The sequence below is a fragment of the Solanum pennellii genome, chromosome 3 (genome assembly GCF_001406875.1).
Source record: "Solanum pennellii chromosome 3, SPENNV200".
NCBI lineage: Eukaryota > Viridiplantae > Streptophyta > Magnoliopsida > Solanales > Solanaceae > Solanum > Solanum pennellii.
The window spans coordinates 60,560,824-60,583,434 of NC_028639.1; the positions used below are offsets into that span (position 1 = coordinate 60,560,824).

At 38.7% G+C, this 22,611-nt stretch overlaps 1 protein-coding gene and 1 long non-coding RNA gene across 2 annotated transcripts; one reads left to right on the forward strand and one right to left on the reverse strand.

The window, feature by feature from the left end:
- Window positions 1-489: 489 nt before the first annotated feature.
- On the forward strand, window positions 490-1,968 carry LOC107015288 (aquaporin PIP1-1). Its single transcript, XM_015215510.2, has 4 exons — window positions 490-990; window positions 1,059-1,354; window positions 1,428-1,568; window positions 1,677-1,968. Exons 1-4 carry the CDS (start codon window positions 660-662, stop codon window positions 1,767-1,769), a joined length of 861 nt encoding a protein of 286 aa, XP_015070996.1. The 5' UTR covers window positions 490-659; the 3' UTR covers window positions 1,770-1,968.
- Window positions 1,969-3,345: 1,377 nt separating this feature from the next.
- On the reverse strand, window positions 3,346-5,706 carry LOC114076380. The gene is made up of 2 exons (XR_003577231.1): window positions 3,696-5,706; window positions 3,346-3,585 (listed from the first exon to the last, which is right to left on the reverse strand). It is a non-coding gene; the product is annotated as an uncharacterized LOC114076380 (long non-coding RNA).
- Window positions 5,707-22,611: the final 16,905 nt, after the last annotated feature.

Here is a 22,611-nt window from a genome sequence, read left to right on the forward strand (position 1 = left end):
GATAAGTGGACGCATAAATTCTAACAAAAAACAAATCTACTACTTTATTATAATAGAAACAAGATGCTGAACTTGGACTTTGCACGTTCTGTTCCATTATTTAGTTTGTCATTGAAACAGAAACTTACTTTTTGGTTTCTGTTCTCTTATATACAAAAAAAAAAGAAAAAGAAAACCAAGTTCCGAATAAAGTTTTGTTTTTTAGGAGTTGGAGCCACAAATAAATGAGTGGTAAGTGGTAACTAATTGTTAGGTGTGGTAAAGTTTGTCGGCACCCGCAAGAGCAATCAGAAATTTCCATTTGCAAATAGTGTAATTTCCACCACATAACCAAATTGGGCGGTGGCCGACTGGTCCCATTATTTTATCAAATAAACTTTTGAAATGTATCTCATTTGCCACTAACTATACAAAAAACATAGCACTACTAATTAAAAGTAATAACCCTACATAAACACTGCCAATACAATTATTTTATTTTTACAAAATAACAGTACTCAACACCTATCCGCATGTGATGAAAAAGAATAATGATTCAATGGTCGGTCACAATGATAATGAAAGTTAAAAACCCTCACAGGTAGCCTACTCAAAAATGTAAATATAAACCCAACCCCTTTCACTCATTCCCATCAATTGTAAAGAGATTATTTTTTGAAATGGAGCATAGAGAAGAGGATGTGAGATTAGGTGCTAACAAATACTCAGAGAGGCAAGCAATTGGAATAGCAGCACAGAGTGAAGACAAGGATTACAAAGAGCCACCACCAGCTCCCCTGTTTGAACCAGGGGAGTTGATGTCCTGGTCCTTTTATCGTGCCGGAATTGCTGAATTTGTGGCTACTTTCCTCTTCCTTTATATCACTGTTTTAACCGTCATGGGCGTTTCTAAATCCGATTCCAAATGTTCAACGGTTGGAATTCAAGGCATTGCTTGGGCTTTTGGTGGCATGATCTTTGCCTTAGTCTACTGCACTGCCGGCATTTCAGGTACATAAGTTACTTATTTACCCTATGTAAATTCGATATATGATATATTAGTTGTTATTGTTGTGCAGGGGGACACATAAATCCGGCAGTGACATTTGGGCTTTTCTTAGCGAGGAAATTGTCATTGACAAGGGCAGTATTCTACATGGTGATGCAGTGCCTTGGAGCTATCTGCGGTGCTGCTCTTGTCAAAGCGTTTGGAAAGACACTTTACCAAACTAAGGGTGGAGGAGCCAATGTTGTAAATGTTGGTTACACAAAGGGTGATGGCCTGGGCGCTGAAATTATCGGCACATTTGTTCTTGTCTACACTGTTTTCTCTGCTACTGATGCCAAACGTAGTGCTCGTGATTCTCATGTCCCTGTAAGTACTGCTCGGCAACATAAATATAACAAGTATTGTGTGTTTGTTCAAATTAATTAAAATACATACACAGATCTTAGCACCATTGCCTATTGGATTTGCGGTGTTCCTAGTGCATTTGGCTACAATTCCAGTCACTGGAACTGGTATTAACCCAGCTAGGAGTCTTGGCGCAGCAGTCATCTATAACAATGAACACGCATGGAACGACCACGTAACTATAACTTTCCTTCTTCTTTTTACTTTATTTATTTATGAACATAGTGAATGTCAAAATTATTTTTGTTGATGCTAACTGTGATTATTTGTGGTTTTGCTACAGTGGATATTCTGGGTTGGACCATTCATTGGGGCAGCTTTAGCGGCTCTATACCACCAAGTTGTGATCAGGGCAATCCCATTCAAGTCCAAATGAAGGATCTGAATTCAATCATTTTCCTTTGTTATCTTATTTGTCTTTTTGTATTTATATTTATATTTATTATTATTATAAGTAGAAGAATGTATGTAATTGCCGCATATGTTTTAAATGGACTTTTGCTTTTCATTCAAGTCCATAACACAACATTCTCATGGGCCCAATAAAAAAAAAGTACCTTGCCTTTTCCAAATAATTTAGCACCAATCCTTTTATTTTCGGATGATCTTTAATTTTTGCCACTAATTGATAAGTTATGACTTTGCAAGGCAAAAAATTCCCAGACACCAAGACAAAAGTTAAATTTGAAAACATTATGCTATACGAAGTTCATGCCTACCCAAAAAAAAAAAATACTAGAGAAAATTTGTAAGCCACAAATTATGCCTCGTAAGGCAGAAAAAAAATCAGTTTCACACTCACAAAATTACATGTTTTAGTCCTCTAAACTTTTGTCCCAAAGACAAGTCGTCTAACTGATGGCACCCTCATCATAACATGCATACACTTGACTCAACGTCAATTATGTATTAGAACGAATGACATTCAATGTTATGAATCAAGTCCAGCCCAATGCGGATATCAGGGTCACGAAACTAGTTATCGGGCTGACAAGAGCTATATGACCGATAACAAGCAATAGGTTCAGGTTAATTTTGAACACGAGTTGAGAAGTGGGCGTGGGATGGTTCCATTAAAAAGGATAGTGGTATGTGATTTGGGAATTATGTGAATTGTTAAGAAAAGAGACTGATTCCTCTCATCTCCATTCTTAGTCTACGCTTCTCATCACCTTCCATCCATCTCTTTAATTTCTGATGTTCTTCCCCTTTCATTACATTCTGAGTTTCGTTTTAAGGATCACTAGTGGCTACTTGTTTGTTGTTTCCATTTCTCAATGTTATTTGTATTGTCATCGATTATAATAGATATGCTCGTTATGTGGTAATTTGAGTTGTCACATTGGTGCTTTCATTGATGTACTCTAATGGTAGTGATGGTACTAGATCGATTCAGTGGCGACGGTAATCTAGTAGACTGGGTTTATAGGGCAGAGCAATACTTCACTATCGTAGGCTTCTGTGAGGAACACTGCCTGCCATTTCCTTCCTTATATCTCGATGGTGAGTGTTTTACTCGAAAAAATATAATAAAAAATAAATGTGACTAAGTTTTGAAAATCAATAATCTTGTGATGTAAGATAAATCAATTTTCCAAATTAACAGAGTGATTATTTAATTTTTTAGTAAAAATCAAGAAAACATTTTAAATTTTCTAAAGGATTTAAAAAGATAAAATCAATTTGAAATTATAAGGATTCGAAGTTCCATATACATTCCGGGAAGGTGGTAGGCCCTCGGAATGCCCGCTAACTTGCGGTTGACCAGCGATTTGACTAAAATGACTTTCAAACAACTTTTAAAATTTTAAACTAAAGAAAAAGAAAATTCATTTTATTTATTTATTTTACTCAATCTTATTATTATTTTATCTTAAGGGAAAATGAACTAGGGGAAATTTCTTAAGGGAAATAACTCAAGTGACAAGACTAGTAAATAAAATAAAGCTAAGTAAAAATAAAAATATTTTAATTTGCATATTATAAAAATCTGTGAGAATTTAGTAAAATTAAACCATAGATTTTTGTGACAACCCCCTCGAGATCCACATATTCAGGTATTGTCTCTGCCATGGGCGGCCATTCGCTCTTTTAATCCCCTCTTATTGGCATGCAGCCTCAAGGGAGAATCGAACCCGTGACCTATGGCTCCTTTACATCCCTCCCAAGGAGATCGCCTCTTACCAATTGAGCTGCAAACAAAGTTAGTCAAACAATACAATATAAATAATAATAGAGGGGGAAGAAACAATCAGAATTGGACTTTTGGCCCAAACCCAATTAAATTGGCTTTCTGACCCACCTGTCCTAAGCCTACAACTTTGCCAACAATCACGGGTTTCAGCCCATTAGCCCTTTGGACCTGCTGAAATTGTTTAAGGCTTTTGGACCTATTTCTTTTAGAAAAATCTGCGTATACACAGAAAGTATGTTGCTGCATATGGACGGTATATTAGCCCATTTTTCTGTATATTGAATCGTATAACAAATGTGTACATTCAATATTGACCCCTGAAACCTGTATTGCCAATTTTAATCACGTATTTATTACACTAAATCATATATACCAGCGTATAAAGATCGTATTCCAGCCTGTTTTCAACCTTCAGAACTTATAATGCAGCTCCTCTTCAATTCTTTCAGCTTTCGAAATCAGAAAAAATGATGAAGGCCGACTCAAGATGCCACTTAATGATATGCGAGGGATGGAGAGTCCATAGGACTCGGTCCAAGTTCATGCAAAAGAAACAATAAGATAAAACATAAGTCTTGTTGATTTAAATGTGATTAAGGGAACACATAATGACATTTGAAGCACCAAATGTAGGAGCACTCTACTATATCAATATAGAGAATGCAACTATGAAACATGAATAAGGCAATTCAAATGAGATAACCTTAACATTACTTACAAGAAATCACCAAATAAGTAAAGCATGTAAACATGGTGAAGTCAAAACAATGATAGCAACAAATGTAAAAACAAGGATACATTTAAGTAAGACATTAACCCTTTTTAGATGTTTGTAGTTCCTTACCGAAGATCTCACATCAGATTTTTCATATATGACAAAAGAGCAAAACTAAATAGAACAAATGAACTAGATATTAGCATTTTAAAAAAAGTCATCTTCTCAAGACCAAAGCAAATTTGTTTCTCATGATTTCTAGCCTATTTATGATCAAGCCGAACTATAGTAATCACATATCAACAAATTATTTATTGTTATACCATTCAAATACCCATTACAGACCATACTATATAAATATGTTTTTCCAAATAAACTAACAGAGTGACAAATCTAACAACTTCATATTAACATCAAGAATAGCATATGCTTCAGCCTTAGGAACAAGAATATTGAATACCCATAAATATATTTGAAAGCTAAAGAGCAAGAAGAAACTAACATTTACTGACTGAAACCGAGTCTAAAGAACGACTCAATATCAAAAGTGAAAGATTCAAATACACAGAAGAAACTAAAGAGAACAACCAGTCACATAATAGGAAACAAAGAAAAGTTAAAAGGAAGAGGGATTACCCTTTTTCGGGCAGAGAATCCGGGACGAAAGAGTTGAAACTAGCTATTCCACCACCAATGACTTCACGAGTTTCCCAAACTCGAATGAACCTGGGCGAGTGATGAACAGAAAGGATGAAACTAAAACTTGAAACAAATTATTTTCTCTATTATTAAGTGTATTTTGAATTTATTCTCTGTATCAATTTTGTGCTAAGCCATTCTATTTTGCCAATGAAAAAAAAAAGAAAAAATAAACCCAAACACTGAAGGCAAAAAGGATTTATATAGAGGAAGAAATAGGGCACGATTTTGAGGGGGAAACGGGATGAATTTCGAAAATGAATTCGAAATTCCAAATTTGAATTCCCTTAAGAGATAAGGTGAAAAGCTGTCAATAGTATAATCCTTGTACAAAATTTTTAACGGAAAAACGAGGAGAGACGTCCGATTCTTTGGAGTAAGGACGCTTGAGGTGCGGGATCTTGACACCCACGAATTTTCCAACGGTCTTCCTACGATAGAAGAAAGAAGAGGGACGCGCGAGTTGCTGGACTCGGGTCGCATTTGTGGGCTTCGATTTTGCACTGGATTCGCTGGATTGTTCGTGTTGACGATTTTGCTTCGTGAAGAAGAAGAACGCGCGCAGGGTGTGTCGGGTATATATTTTGGAGTGGCTTTGTATGTATGTTGCATCAGGTTTCCTTTTGGAATAGGAATAAGAGAAAAATTGGTCCTGCTTTGTTGGGAATCAAGAGAACGGAATTAGGCTGGACAAAAATTATAAAGTTAGGCTGCTTGAAATTTGGAAAAAGGGCCTAAGATTTGGCTTGCCAATGGATTTAAAGATATCAGTAATAACTAAGTAGTAGGAATTAATATAAATTAATTAACGAGCTTCTTAATTTTAACAAAAATAAAATAATTAATTTAATTGTAAATTAGTGATTCAAAAATATAACCATAATTTAAACTAAACTAATTTAATAAAATACTTATTAAAATTAAAATCATTTTGATATGACCTTCAAATATTTATGAAATATACCAATTACATCTATAAAACTATACGAAAATATATTTACTAATTATAAATTATAAAAATCGACTAAGATTCTTAAAATGACTTTGAAAAACATTTGAATTTTATAAAACTATTTTCTCTAAATTGTTTGGAAATTAAGAAGCTCATGAATTAATTCCTATTGGGGAGGATCAAAATTGGTCGTCAACAATTGTCCCTCATTTTACTTGGATTGATGCAAGAAATTAGAGGAAAATGAAATTGACCAAGCCAATTTTGACCGACCACATATTCATCTTTAGAAAAGAATTTGGTACGGACTTTAAGAATTATGGCCGAACCCCAAAAGTGGGTTCCCTACATATCTCAGACTATATGAGAATTCAGATCACTTGTAGTTCGATAATCTTGATTTAATGCACAATTCTGAAAGAATTCAAAAGTCATCCCGATATCGACAAATGAAGAATCAGGATGCTCGGGAATAAGATTTATGACAGAATATTGGAGTACAACTGAGTTTTTCATGTTGATCCTGCCTGCATATCCTTAAACCTTAGGAATAAGGCTGTTTGTAGTTCGAATCGATCGGTTGAGAATAAAATCTTTTATGCCAAGATATCCTTCAGTTTGGGAAGAGTGCCAAATAAATCGAGTGCAGAAACGAGATTTCCAACCTCTTAGTCATGGATCTGGAGCTCTACACATCCACAAGTAAGAACTTACACAGATATGACTTCCAAAGCACTAGGTGCATTGTCATTCAGATTGGAAAGTCGCTTTAGGTGAATATCAAGAATTTTTCGAACGCAAAACTGAAACCAAAAACACTAGGAAAAACCCGCATGTTTTTTGACAGGGATGTAGTTTGAATGTGGTGAAAGTCACTCCTCAGCTCGGTCCGAATAGTTTGACACTCTCTTCGGGCTATGTCCCAGTTCGCTGCTAAGAAAAAATTTCACGTTGTGCTGCATCCTTGTTGATGTCATCCGCACATGTGGTTTGATTTGAAAATTCATCCTCTTGGATGCTCTCGACAAAGATTGAAACAACTTGTTAGTAGAAAATGTAACTGGGAAAGTGGTTGTGTCTCTTACGATGCTTTTTAGTTACTCCTGATGTGAAAGATGTCACATAAGTATGTTATGTATATGCCGCTTTCTAACATAATATGTCTATTAGAATTCATGAGATGTTGAGAGTTTGGAGATGTCATTTTTGTTTTCTGCATGACCAACTCCGGTGATCTCTACGATGAGCTAGATGGCTCAATGATTATTCAACTGTAGCGAGGTGGATGACACGATAATTATCTATCTGTAATAAGGTAGATGGCTCAATAATATTTTGACTGTAATGAGATGGATGGCTCCATAATATTCCAACTGTAACGAGGTGGATGCTCGACAATATTCCAACTTTAACGAGGTGGATGCTCGATCGTTATATTTCAACTGTAACAAGGTGGATGCTTGATAATATTCCAACTGTAACAAGGTGGATGCTTGATAATATCCCATCTGTAACGAGATGGATGGCTCGATAATAGTCCAACTGTAACGAGGTGAATGACTCGATAATATTCCAACTATAACGAAGTGGATGACTCAATAATAGTCCAACTGTAACGAGGTGTATAACTCGATAATATTTCAATTGTAACGAGGTGGATGACTCTAATATTCCAACTGTAACGAGGTGGATGACTCGATAATATTTGAATATAATTCAAAAATATGAACCTGAAATGGAAAAATATGCGAATCACTTATGGGGTGGATCGCCCAACAAAACTATATGTTAAACTCTTTGATTGGACAATCAAAACACATAATCCACTTATGGGGTGGACACCCAACAAATAGGAATTTTGACACTGACATTGTCAAGAAACACGTATGCCTAAATTGCTACACGTCAAACATACTAAAAAACAAAATTGACATATATGCACGCCACGACTATGATTCTCTTTTCAAAAGACAGAATTATGTTGCTGAATGACTTAATTCATTCACACGAAGATTAAAGACACTCTTGCGTCCCTTGACAAACTCAACAAAATTTAAGCTTGTTGCTGACATTTCCAATCATTATTGAAAACTTGTAACAATTCGATAACTTTGACTGTCATGGAGATATTGTGGTCACCAACATCTTTATGTTGTGATGGACCCGTTGATTTTCCCTTGCAACATTTCTAAGATAGTTTCACTTTTGATCATCTTCAGATTTGATGTCGATTTCACATACGGTTCTGACTTTACCAATACTATCACCTGCAAAGATCGACACCAAGTGTTTGTATCGACGATGAAGTAATGAATAAAAGTAAAGTTGAAGAACTAGATTAAGTCATTTGGCTTATCGAGATTTGGCTATGATGAGCCTAATTGTAACTTTGATCATGACTCGTAACTAGCAATCCTCCAGCACTTTGCTTCTTACATCTTTGAAAGAGCTATTAGTGTTTGACTTCAATATTCCTGCAACATAAAAAAAGAAGCTTGTTTATAATTCACTTGAGGCAACGTAATGAAATAAAGATAAAACGAGATAAAAAATTTTCTAGTTATGTTGATGAGGCCACGAGAGGCGTAAATGATGTCTTTTTCCCATGCTCGACAGTTTTGACATTGCCATTTTTGTGATTTCGTTGTTCCTGCATTCAAAGAAAAATTCTTAGTTTGAAAGACTGATTTGTATTGTTCTTGTCTCTATGCTCCTTCTTGCAGTTGACTTACACGCTCGTCCGTCCTTTGTAAGACAGTCTTGATGGAATTTTTGAGGACCCTCAAAAATTCTGTCCCAATCTGAAATATAGAAGAAATCTCATAACTTGGTTTGTTAATCATGGGGTTGCTTATTCTGAAATTTTGAGGCTCCTCCTCAAAATTCTGTCCCAGTTTGCCTCAGTAATAATAAGTATAAGACTTTTAACAAATGACATTTTTGTGTGGAATTTTTGAGATCATCTCAAAAAGTTGTCCCAATTGCATATTTCTACATGATTTCCAACTTGATTCTCCATAACATGTCATCTTGTGGAATTTTGAGATCCACCCAAAAATTCTACCTAGTTGCATTTTGATATTTCAATCTTGACTTGTTGAAGAAGTCTATCTTCAAATGAATTTTTGAGATGATCTCAAAAATTCTATCCCAGTTTCCATTATAAAGAGAAATGGAAATCTTACTGGGTATATGACCGAGCCGTTGTGACGCCTACTTATCCTGTTGAGGCAAAAATCAGGTCAAATGTAGTTCCTGGTACAAAGAGAATATTGAAAGTTGAATAAAGGAGTGGCCGAGGCCGACACAGGCCACCTACGTATCTCATTCTTGAAAATTCAGGTTAAACATAGTTCATTTACAAGAATGTAAACAAAAAGATTAAATATGTTTTTTCAAAGAAAGATAACAATAACTTCATATGCAGAATTTTGACCAAAGTTGGACATACTTTTTTTCGACCTTTGATGACGAACATCTTCAAATGACTCAGTTTAGAAATGTCTTGTACTCACTCTTAAGCATCCAATATGTCATCCCTTGAGGTGGTTTCCTCAATATTGATCAAATTGTTATTGATCATATTTTGTACCTTGTGCTTCAGGGTTGAACAATTCTCAGTGTCATGTCCAACGGCTCCTGAATGATAAGCACATCTATGGTCAGCCTTGTAAAATTTTCCCAAAGTATTGACTGGTCTTCCTTCTATAAGATGGAGATTGCACATTGCTTTCAACCTTTCATAAAGTTGTGTTTGAGATTCCCTTAATAGTGTAAATACTTTAGGAGTCTTCCTAAAGTTTGTACGGGGAAATTTTTTTCTGATTGACATTATGGTTTTGATATTTCCTTTGGGAAGCTGACCGCATATGGATATCCGTGACCATTCCTACCTCATATGCTTTTCCTTTTGATGTATCCATATCACTAATTCTGGTAGCTTTTCCATTAGCTCGCAATATGGTAAAGTTTGTGATCCTTCCAGTCTTGAAACCATCTTCCAAAGCTTTTCCACTTTGACAATCTTGACAAATTTTTGTCCCATCATACACAAAATTCTTTCATAGTACTCAAGCTCTTGAATTCGAATGAATATTTAAGTAATCTCATGTTCGAACATGGGAGGTTGAACTCTTGTGGCCAGTTTTCTCCAACTAAGAGCATGCTCTCGATAATTTTCTGTAGACTTCTATTTGATCTTCTCCAAGTAGTAGTTATCTGGGGCAGCTTTTAATTATGTCCAAATCTTTCAGTGAAATCCTTTGCGAGTGCATTCCAACTTGTCCATTGCTTCAGTTCTTGTGATGTAAGCCACTCCAGATCTTCTCCACTTAGACTTTGACCGAAGAGTCGTATCAACAATGCTTCATTTTTGTCAATTCCCACAAGTTAATCACAATATTCTTTCAGATGTGCTAGAGGATTTAGTTCCATTAAAAGTGACGAACTTTGGCACTTTGAACCCTTTCGGAAGGTCCTAATTCGGATGAATGCATAATCTTTCATAATTCAGCCCCACCTTTTTTGAAGCGTAATCAAGTTCTTTTCACTTTCGCAATCTCTTCCTTCGTGATCTGCTTAGTCTTTTCCTCTTTGGCTATCACGACTGGAATCTAGACACTAGACGAGACCGGCGTCGTTAACCTCTCAGAGGTCGCAGACAAGCCTACTTGCATTATTCATACTTCACTTAGGTTAATTTTAGCGAAAAATTTGAAACTTTTTGTTCTTTAACATACTTGCTAACCATTCTTAACATTTCATAATTGTTCATCATCAACCGTCTAACATTAAGAGATAAGCAACTAAAGAAATAGTTCAATAAGTATTAAGTGTATAATTGCCAAAATGGCACCAATACAAAGTCTGAATAAAAACAGGAAAGAAACGCTAGTGGAACATGCTCCACTAGCTCAATTCTAAAACTAAACTAGAATGTAAAATAGTAGCATCCTCGAAATCATGAGGACCTACCAGGACCGGATGAATGCTGAAAGTTTGGATATCTGCAACGACGATCTTGTAGCTCTATCGTCCAGCTGTGCCTGCACCTAAAATAGTAGAGTTGTATAGGGTTAGTACACACTTGTACTAAGTATGGGTATATGCAAGCACACACCAAGGACATGCATGAGAAAAAATAGCTCTTCCCTATCAACAGTATTATGGGAAGTCAAGTCAGTGGACTTGCAAAATTTGGATTATGAAAGTCAGTGAACTTTCCAAATTTGGATTAGGAAAGTTCATGAGCTTCCCAAATTTGGATTAGGAAAGTCATGCCATGAGAGTAACATGCATCATCATAAATATCATATTGCACACAACACATAACATATAACACATAGCTTCTTCATATCATTCATTCATATGCCATGAGACCTTGGAATCAGGGACTTGACATTAAGATTTTCCAAAATGAGGGCTCAACATATGAGACCTCAACTAGGGATTCTTCATTATCAAACACAGAGTCTGCTTCATTCATTCATACGTACTTCATTTCATTTCGTTCATAGGCTAGAGTGGACACCAGCTATATCTAGGGTGTAGTTTAAGACTTTCATCGGGTTTGTTGTGCAATGATCAAGAATAACCTAATGTCATTACCTGAGTCTAGCTCAGCCTCCCACGTAGCACCCTCAACAAGATGATTTCTCCACAATGCCTTCACTGTGGCAATCTCCTTGTTCCTCAGCCGCTTGACCTGTCTGTCTAAGATCTCAATAGGTACCTCTTCATAAGACAAGTCTTCACCAACTCCCAAACCTTCAACAGGTAGGATTGATACTGGATCACCTAGGCACTTCTTGAACATAGAGACATGAAAGACTGGATGAACAGAAGCTAGCTCCGCAGGCAATGCTAACTCATAGGCCACCTCACCCACACGCTGTAGCATCTCATATGGCCCAACATACCTCGGACTCAGCTTCCCTTTTCTACCAAATCTCATCACCCCTTTCATAGGTGATATCTTCAAGTAAACCTGGTCACCAACATCAAACTCTAAGGGTCGTTTTTTGTTAACAGCATATGACTTCTGCCGACTGTAAGCAGTAGTCAACCTGTCCCTAATCATGCTGACCTTCTCTAAGGCCTCATGAATGATCTCTGGACCCAAAATAGATGACTCTCCAACCTCGAACCACCCAACTGAAGATCTACACCTCCTACCATACAGTGCCTCAAACGGTGCCATCCCAATGCTGGAGTGATAGATATTATTATACGAGAACTCTATCAAAAGCAGATGGTCATCCTAGTTACCTCTGAAGTTAATCACACACGCTCTCAACATGATATGAATGTCTGAATGGTGCGCTTTGCCTGCCCATCTGTCTGAGGATGAAAGGCAGTGCTAAGCTTTACCTGCGTGCCCAAGATCTTCTAGAAAGATCTCTAGAAATGTGAAGTATACTGAGCTTCTCTATCTGAAATGATAGACAAAGGATCCGGATGCCATCTCACAATCTCATCAATGTAGAGTCTCGCATAATCCTCGGCTCTGTAAGTAGACTTCACAGGGATAAAGTGGGAAGACTTAGTCAATCTGTCCACAATAACCCATATGGAATCATGCTTCCTCCTAGTCCTCGGAAGACCAACCACGAAGTCCATATTAATGGCCTCCCACTTCCAAGTCAGAACCTCAATAATCTGAGTCAGACCACCAGGCTTAAGATGCTCTGCCTTAACCTGTTGAAAATTAGGACACTTGACCACATATTTTGCAATGTCCTTCTTGATACCATCCCACCAATAAATCTGCTTAAGATCATGATACATCTTGGTGGAACCTGGATGTATGGAATATCCGGAACTATGGGCCTCTGCAATAATCGTAGTCCGCAAATCATCCACATCTGGTACAGACAGCCTGTCCTGATACCTAAGTATGCCATCACCTCCCAAAACAAAAGACTCATTCATCTTCATCAGTACTGATTCCTTCAGTTCCATCAACACAGGATCTAGATGCTGACCCTGCTTGACTTCAACTATCAAGGATGATTCAGAACTAGGATGAACTGAAACATCCCCACTAGTAGAGTCAACCAATCACACACCCAGTCTGGCCAGTCTTTATACATCTTTCACCAGCTCCTTCTTCTCATCCTCAACGTGGGCTGTACTTCCCATGCTCATCCTGATCAAAGCATCAGCTACAACATTAGCCTTACCTGGATGGTAGTGCACATTCATGTCATAATCCTTCAACAGATCCAACCATCTCCGCTGACGTAGATTCAACTCCCTCTGTGTGAACACGTACAGGAGACTCTTATGGTCTGTGAACACATCCACGTGCATTCCATACAGATAATGCCTCCACAGCTTCAGTGTAAATACCACAGCTGCCAACTCCAGGTCATGAGTGGGATAATTCTTCTCATGAACCTTGAGCTGTCTGGAAGCATAGCTATCACCTTACCAACCTGCATAAGAACACAACCCAAACCAACCCTAGATGCATCACAATAAACCGTGTAATTCTCACCACCCTTAGGCAGAGTAAGCACCGGGACTGAAGTGAGTCTGTCCTTGAGCTCCTGGAAACTCTTCTCACAAGTTTCTGGCCATTCAAACTTGGCTTTCTTCTTAGTCAGAGCTGTCAATTGGGCAACAATGGAAGAAAAGCCCTCCACAAACCTGCGGTAGTAAACAGCCAATCTCAAAAAGCTACGAATGTTAGTGGGAGTAAGAGGATTTGGCCAATTCTTCACAGCCTCAGTCTTCCTGGGGTTCACCTCCACACCCTGATCGGACACAACATGACCCAGGAAGGTTACTGATCTAAGCAAAATTCACACTTGCTGAGTTTGGCATACAACTGGTGCTGTATAAGTACCTGCAAGGTTAGTCTCGAATACCGTTCATGCTCTTCCTTGGTCTTAGAGTAGATGAGAATGTCATTAATGAATACTATGACGAAAGAGTCAAGGTATTCACGCAAGACCCTATTCATGAGATCCATAAATGCAATAGGTGCATTCGTGAGACCAAATGACATGACTAGAAACTCATAGTGACCATAGCGGGTATGAAAGGTTGTCTTTGGGATATCTCCATCCCTAATCCTAAGCTGATGGTACCCTAAATGAAGATCAATTTTCGAAAAGAAACTAGACCCTTGGAGTTGGTCAAACAAGTCATCTATCCTGGGAAGTGGATATTTGTTCTTGATAGTGACTTTGTTGAGCTGCCAATAATCGATACACATTCTAAGGGTCCCATCTTTCTTCTTTACAAACAACACTGGAGCGCCCCAAGGGGATATGTTTGACTGAATGAAACCCTTATCAGTGAGATCTTTTAATTGCAGCTTCAACTCGTTGCGTTCTGCTGGAACCATTCTATAAGGAGGAATTGAGATTGGTTTAGTATCAGGTTCTAAGTCGATACCAAAGTCGATCTCTCGAAGGGGAGGGACTCCAGGCAAATTTTCAGGAAACACATCCAGGAACTCATTCACTACAGACACTGAGTCTATGGAAGGAATGTCATGATCTAAATCATTAACACTCACAAGATGACATAGTAACCCCTTGGACATCATTTTATTGGCCTTAAGATTTGAAATCAAGGGATTAGGACGACTCGAATTGTACCCCTCCCAGACTAACTCTTCTTCATTAGGGAAGCGAAATCTCACCACTCTACTACGACAGTCCAAGCAAGCATAACAATTGTGAAGCCAATCCATGCCAAGAATAACATCAAAATCATGCTTGGGTAACTCAACCAAGTTTGCACACATAGTCTTACCACTTACAACTATTGGGCAATCCTTGTATACGCTATCAGTTCTTACATTTTCTCCTAAAGGCGTACTAACCACTATAGGATCAAGCAGAACTTCAGGTAGTACTTCAAAAGTAAGGGCAAGCAGAGGAGTCTCAAAGGAAAGCGTAGACCCTGGATCAAGTAAAGCATAAACAAAAGTTGAGAATACTTGCAGCATACCTGTGACCACATCAGCGGACTTCTCCTGCTCCTCCCTGCCCTTCAGGGCATAGAATCTGTTCCTCTTGGGAGGCTCGGCTGCTGCTGCACCCTATAGGTTAGGCCTAGGCTGAGCATTACCTCCAGCCTGACCTCTGTTCTGTGGACAGTCTCAGACCATGTGTCCACTCTTACCACAACCGAAGCAGGTATTTGTGCCCTGTCTGCACTCTCCACTGTGAGCTCGGCCACACTTAGCACAATTCTTCTTAGGACGCTGCATCTCACCTCTATCTCCCTTCTTGGTCTCAGGTTTGCCTCCTGTAGGTGTAGCGCCCCTCTGAGGATTGGAATTCCCAGAACTCTGTTGCCTATTTTTAAACCTTGGATGCTCGCGGACGCCAAAGTTGTTTCTGTGGCCTCCATGGCTGGGACCTGCCTGATCTTGAGGCCTAGGCATCCTAACATCACGAACACTTCTCTTTTTGCGGCTGTCCTATACCTGCTGGACATGCACCATCAACCTGGAAAGATACATATTATCATGGAGCATCGCAGATCGACACTCCTCCTCCAGGTCTCCATTGATTCCTTTGAGGAATCTGCTCATCTAACCCTGCTGTTAGAAACCAGGGAAGTACCATACCTGGATGATTTCAACAAAGCTCATTATTCTCCCCATTCTTGCTATTAAATACTAGGGAAAGTAACATACCTTGATAGCTTAACAAACTTCAGGGAATACTCCCTGACTGTCATAGATCCTTGTTTAAGGTTGATGAGCTCCTCAACCTTGGCTTCCCTCATCTCTCTGGGGAAGAATATCTCCAGAAATGTTGTCTTGAATAGCTCCCAAGTGACTGGAACTCCACCTAAGACACGACAATCTTGCCATATCTTGCACCAAGTCTGTGCAACATCTTTGAGCTGATCAGGAATCCAACTCAGCCTTCTCTATATCAGTGGCCTCCCATAGCCACCAGGATCTTATGCACCTCGTCTACAAACTCTTGAGGATCCTCTTATGTCTTAGCCCCTGTGAATATAGGAGGATTCATCCTCGTGAAATCTCGCAGTCTGTCAGCATGCTGCGAACCGGTGGGTTCTCCCTCTGAACATCCTGCCGGTTGACTTGGGTAGTCATAGCCTGAGCCTGCATCATGATGGCCTGTGCCATCTGGGCAAGAGATGCCCTCACCTCAGCATCAGTAACCCCAGCTGGGTTAACTGGCATGGCCACTCCTTCAGCTGGAGCCTGGGGTGGAACTTGATTGTCCCCAACAGCTGCTCCTCCTTTCCTCTGACCAATAGCCCTCCTAGTGTTCATTCTCTGAAAACAACAAGGATTGATATTAGATACGCTTATAACACCAAGAACTCAGACATTAGGAACAGCACGATAAGATCAGAAGAAGGGAAATTTTCCTACGCATCATGCAGTCTCTAATCCAGGATAGTGGTGCACTTCACTACCATGACTTAGAAACTACTCAATGTGGTTGATGTGAACTTATTATTCTTGGAATTTAACCTAGTGCTCTGATACCAACTTTATCACGACTGAAATCTAGACCCCAGACGAGACCGATGTCGTTAACCTCTCAGATGTCGCAGACAAGCTTACTTGCGTCATTCATACTTCACTTAGGTTAATTTTAGCGGAAAATTTGAAACTTTTTGTTCTTTAACATACTTGCTAACCATTCTTAACATTTCATAATTGTTCATCATCAACCGTCTAACATTAAGAGATAAGCAACTGAAAGAAATAGTTCAATAAGTATTAAGTGTATAATTGCCAAAATGGCACCAATACAAAGTCTGAATAAAACAGGAAAGAAACGCTAGTGGAACATGCTCCACTAGCTCAACTCTAAAACTAAACTAGAATGTAAAACAGTAGCATCCTCGAAAGCATGAGGATCTACTAGGACCAGATGAATGTTGAAAGTATGAATATCTGCAACGACGATCCTGTAGCTCTATCATCCTGCTGCGCCTGCACCTAAAATAGTAGAGTTGCATAGGGTTAGTACACACTTGTACTAAGTATGGGTATATGCAAGCACACATCAAGGACATGCATGAGAAAGAATAGCTCTTCCCTAACAACATGATTATGGGAAGTCAACTCAGTTGACTTGCCAAATTTGGATTATGAAAGTCAGTGAACTTTCCAAATTTGGATTAGGAAAGTCCATGAGCTTCCCAAATTTGGATTAGGAAAGTCATGCCATGAGAGTAACATGCATCATCATAAATATCATATTGCACACAACACATAACATATAACACATAACTTCTTTCATATCATTTATTCATATTCCATGAGACCTTGGAATCAGGGACTTGACATTAAGACTTTCCAAAATGAGGACTCAACATATGGGACCTCAACTAGGGAGTCTTCATTAGCAAACATAGAGTCTGCTTTATTCATTCATACGTACTTCATTTCATTTCGTTCATAGGCTAGAGTGAACACCAGCTATATCTAGGGTGTAGTTTAAGACTTACATCGGGTTTGCTGTGCAATGATCAAGAATAACCTAATGTCATTACCTGAATCTAGCTCATCTCTTTATATGATTCATTTGAGGCTGGCCCCATTCATTCGTTGGGAACTTTAACTTTAACCGACATAGATCATGTGAGCATCATGAAATCCAGTGTCTCCCCCACACCGAAAAGAGGTGGAATCACCGGCCAAAGTGACCCGATAACATGCTAGCGTACATGGGAATTTAACCCCGCTAGATACCTATATTGGCAATATAGGTTCGAAGACTAGGAGATGTAAGGAGACCCATACCCGGCAAGCCGGACAGTCTCATCTCATGAGAGTTACGTGAACCTCCGCCCTTCCCGAAATAAGGAATCACCGCTCATAGCTAGTCTATCGGTGCTCAGTATAAAGTTCCATTACATTCATCTCATACGTCATGGAAGCTGGCTTCTAGTATGAGGACATCATAGCTCATTAGATGATTTCTCATCTCATCATTTGTATTGAGTGTGTTAAGCTCAATACTCTCATTAGAGTGTTCATAGAGACTGGTCTCTTCATTATCTTACACTCTCATGGGTGAGTACATATTGGTAACATTTACTTAGGCTCATTTGAGATTGCTCTCATCATTTACATTGGCCTCATATCATGTTGTCACCACATTCTTCATCATTAGCACCTTTGCTTTTCATAGTTACTCACCTCTTATTACGTGAATGTTCATTTCATCAGATGCCAATACACTTGGTCATTTGGTGTGTTTCACACCCTTACTTAGGGTTTCATAATTTCATTGTTCATTTCATCATTTCATAGTTTATCTCATCATATGCCAATGCACTTGGCCATTTAGTGTATCTTACACTCATACTTAACCCTCCTAGGTCATCAATTCATTACATACATCTTAGGTTCACTTACTTTTGAACGTATGTTAGACTTATGTGTCTATACATACAAGCCATGTGGCTTCATTCATAGTTTGTTAAGTGATTCTTACTTTCTTAAGATTATGTAGTACAAGACTTATGTATCTTGTATATATGCCAAGATCTTGATTTTGATCTAAGTAGGTGGCATTATTCTTGGATATTTTGTTCATGTATGACTTATGTATCAATACGGAAGTTTGGGCAAGGGAACCCAAGTTCGAATCTCTTGGATAACATTTACATTTTCATTGATTTTATTTTTAATATCCATGATATTGGGACTCTAGATTGAACCCCAACATTAATAATATATCTTTAATTCTCTACTTAATTTTCTTCTTAAATTGGCCGAAGGGTTGTGGGTTCGAACCCCCACAACCCCTTTTTATTTTTCATTAACATCACTTTGCCCATTTTTGCCAAAACCAAGAGGTTGTGGGATCAAATCCCCACAGCCTCTTTGATTTTTTATCATTTAATTTGTTGGAATAGGGAGGTTGTGGGTTCGAACCCCTACAGCCTCCTTATTTAAATTTAATTTCGCTAGGGGCTTGGGAGGTTGTGGGTTCGAATCCCACTCCTCCCATTTATTTGCTTAATTATTTTCTCCTCTTTCTCCTCCAGTTTGCAAGTTCGAATCCCCCAGCCCCCTTTGTTTTTCTTCTTTTCTTTTCTCGCGAATTCACAGTGGCCAGGTTCGATTCCCCTTAGCCCCATTTTCTTTTTCCCTTCTCGCGAAACCAGTAGCCAGGTTCGATTGACCTTATCCCCATTTTATGATTCCCTTCTCGCGAAAACAGTAGCCAGGTTCGATTCCCCCCAACCCCATTTTCTTTTACTTTTTTTTTGCGAAACCAGTAGCTAAAGGGTAAGGTCACAGGTTCGAATCTTGGTGGCCTCACCTCTTTAAAATGCGTTAATTTCCAGGTTTCTTGGTTAAGCTTTTGATATACCGTGGTTTCACGGTATTTTTAATGCTTTTTCCTTAAGTTTAGTGTGTGTCCAAAAGCCTTTTTGTATTGATTTTTATGTAAGTTTCTCCTTATTTACAGAAAATCTGTCCAAAGATGAGCGCGGAAGTTTTTGAGCAAAAAATGCAGAAAAGTTACCACCTACGGAGCTTATGACGGTCCGTCGAGCTTGTGATGGTCCGTAGGTGGCATCGTAGTGAAGCTGCTGAAGGAAGATGGGGAAATCTGACCTAAGTGTGGGATTACGGAAGTTCATGACGGACCGTCATAGCCACGACGGTCCGTCCTGCTGGTTCGTCGCAATCATCATAGAGTAGTCCCAGTACCCAAATTTCAAAAAGTTTAAGTATATGGAACGAAGACCCTCGATGGACCGTCGTGCTTGGAAGGTTCGTCATACCTGTTCGTCGAAGGTATTGAAGAAAGCAGCAGAAGAATTTGTGAAGTATGGAACGACGGAGGCCATGACGGCCCGTCGTGACCACGACGGCCCGTCACGAGGTCCGTCGACTCGGACAGATATTGACAGATTTTCAGTAATTAGAGTCCTTCTTTTATTAGGTTTTTGCTTTTTATAAATAGTTCGAAAAAACTCGTTTTTGGGGTTAGACTCTTTTATGTTAGTCTCTTTTATGTTAGACTCTTTGTTAGTAGACTCTTTGATATTAGACTTTTTGATTGTTAGACTTTTTGAGAATCTTTAGTTCTCTTGTTCAAGTATTGAAGGATTAATTTCAGTAATTGATACACTTTTTCTGGAATTGATTGTTGGTGCGTTTGTTGATTAATCAAGTGAATTTCTGGATTTTTTTCTTTTTCATTAAAGTAAGTGCATGAATTCTTATATTAAATATATGAATATTGTGATTATGACTATGGGTAACTAAACTCCATAACTAGGGTTGTGGGAACCATGGGTGAATAATGAGGTAAAACCTAACTAAAATAACAATTCTAGAATAGTGTCTTGCATGTATTGATAATTCTTTCGTTTAGAAGTCTTTTTANTTAGTCAAATATCGAATACAATGCTTAATATGAGGTAAAGGTAAGGGTTAGTATAGCAACACACGTAGCCGGACCAAGGTGCGGAGTGAAATTTTCTAGATGCCGGACCAAGGATTTAGAAATACATAACTTATCACTTTGCATACAAGATACTAGGAAAGAATTGTTATAGTTAGAATTATCAAGTTAGGAACCTGTGGGGAACACTTAAAACCCTAGTTACTTTTATTAATTGATTAAGCTCCAAGATTTGAATCTGTTAGTTGTTTACTTTAATTTAGTTAGTTATTTTCATTAATTTAGAAATAAAAACTCCCCTTTTATTGTCTTTTGTTTTCTAAGGAAATAATTGACTAAATAATAGTAATAATAGATTAAAGTTAAGTCTGAACTATTTTCCTCGTGGGAACGATCCCAACCTCATTAGTTGGGTTCTTTACTCGATACGACCGTTTTACTTCTTATTTGAGATGTAAGTTTGAGCGTATCAAATTTTGGCACCGCTGCCGGCGAAAGTAGCATTTAGATTAACTTAAACTTATTACTAAAGTTTAGTCAATATTTTCTTGATTTTACTTTTCTATTGTTTTTTATTCTTGCAGAACTAACTTTCTTGTATGCCAAATATACGGAGAGGTTGAGAACCCTTGTTTCCCTATGACCACGAATTAGAGCGTACACTATGCAATATGAATCGAAACTTGGGTATTAACGATGATGATCCAAACCAGAACATCCCAGCTCCGATTGATGTTCATGGTCAGTTATTACCCGATGATTCAGGTGAAAATCAACAAAGGGGACAAAATCCCGCTCCACGTCCTCAAGAATACTATTGAGGTTATGATAATATTCCAGACTTTGATGGGCCACTTGTCTTTCCCCCTCTACCACAAGGCCACACCTTTGTGGTAACTAGTAGTCTGATGCAAATGCTCACTGCTAGAGGTTTGTTTTCAGGGCTACCTTCTGAGGACCCACATGCCCATATAGCTAAGGTAAGGGCAGTGTGTAAAAGTTGTGTAGGGAGGCCTGATTTGGATTTGGATGTAATAGGGCTAGGAGTCTTTCCTCTCTCACTGACGGGAGAGGCTCCTATTTGGTTCACTGAGCTCCCTTATAACTCAATTTTCACTTGGAACCAACTAAGGGACGTTTTCTTAGCACGTTACTACCCGGTCTCCAAGAAACTAAATCACAAAGACAGAGTGAACAACTTTGTGGCACTACCAGGAGAGTTAGTTAGCAGTTTTTGGGATAGATTCACCTCATTTTTTAGAAGTGTCCCCAATCACCGCATAGATGATGAGTCACTGAAGGAATACTTCTATCGGGGAGAGGATGATAATAATAAAGCGGTATTGGATACTATAGCGGGTGGTTCTTATGGGGAGTGTCCTTATGCTGAGATTGCCAAAAAGTTAGAGAAAATCTCGGAATAATAAAGCTTGAAGTACGAGGAGGTCAGATACTGGGAGAAATACCTTCGCAGTGCAATCCACTCACAACGCAGCCACAGATGAGATTCATGAAGAGATTGCTCAGATGAGAACTGAGGTTGGGGTTGTATTAAAACATGTCACTGGGGTGCAGAAAAGATAAATGCAGTTAACTACTTGTCTAAACCACCACCACCAAATGATGAATGCTATTATGAGGAGAATTCCTATGTGGTAAATGAGCAGATGGGGGGTTTTCGATCGAGTGCCCAAGGCTCAAATCATGAGAATTGGCGCCAAGGTCAAGGAAACCAAGGTCGAATCTATGGTAACTATAACCGTGAGGGTCATTATGTCCGAGATGGAAACTACAACCGCGACAACAACTTCAACAGGGGTAACTATGGTAACAGAAATAATAGGAATTGGCCCTATGTCCCTCCTCAAAATCGTGAAGTTACTCCTAGGGATGGTGGAGATAGTATGGCCCGAGTTGAGGATATGTTGCACAAAATGGTGAGGAGGTTCGATGCTATTGATGAGAACATTAAAGAGTTAAGGAGTGATTTAGCGGGTATTGGGCAGAAAGTTGATACACATGCAATATCGATTAAGATGATTGAGTTGCAAATGACCCAATTATCTGCGACTGTGAACACACGGCAACCGGACACTCTTCCTAGCAACACTGTCCAAAATCCGAAAAATGATGGACACTGTATGGCAATCACTACTCGGGGTGGTAAGCAAACCATTGACCCACTTATGCCGTCTAATGAGGAAAAGGTGATAAAAGATAATGATAAAGTGGAAGAGGTTAGTGGTGAAGTAGAAGATAACACGGGAAAAGATGCTG

What these genes read in the sequence shown, in the direction of transcription:
- LOC107015288 (XM_015215510.2), top strand. Translation starts at nt 660, where the DNA reads ATGGAGCATAGAGAAGAGGATGTGAGATTAGGTGCTAACAAATACTCA. An exon ending in CTGCACTGCCGGCATTTCAG is followed by an intron (nt 991 to 1,058) that starts GTACATAAGTTA and finishes ATTGTTGTGCAG; the next exon opens with GGGGACACATAAATCCGGCA. An exon ending in CTCGTGATTCTCATGTCCCT is followed by an intron (nt 1,355 to 1,427) that starts GTAAGTACTGCT and finishes ATACATACACAG; the next exon opens with ATCTTAGCACCATTGCCTAT.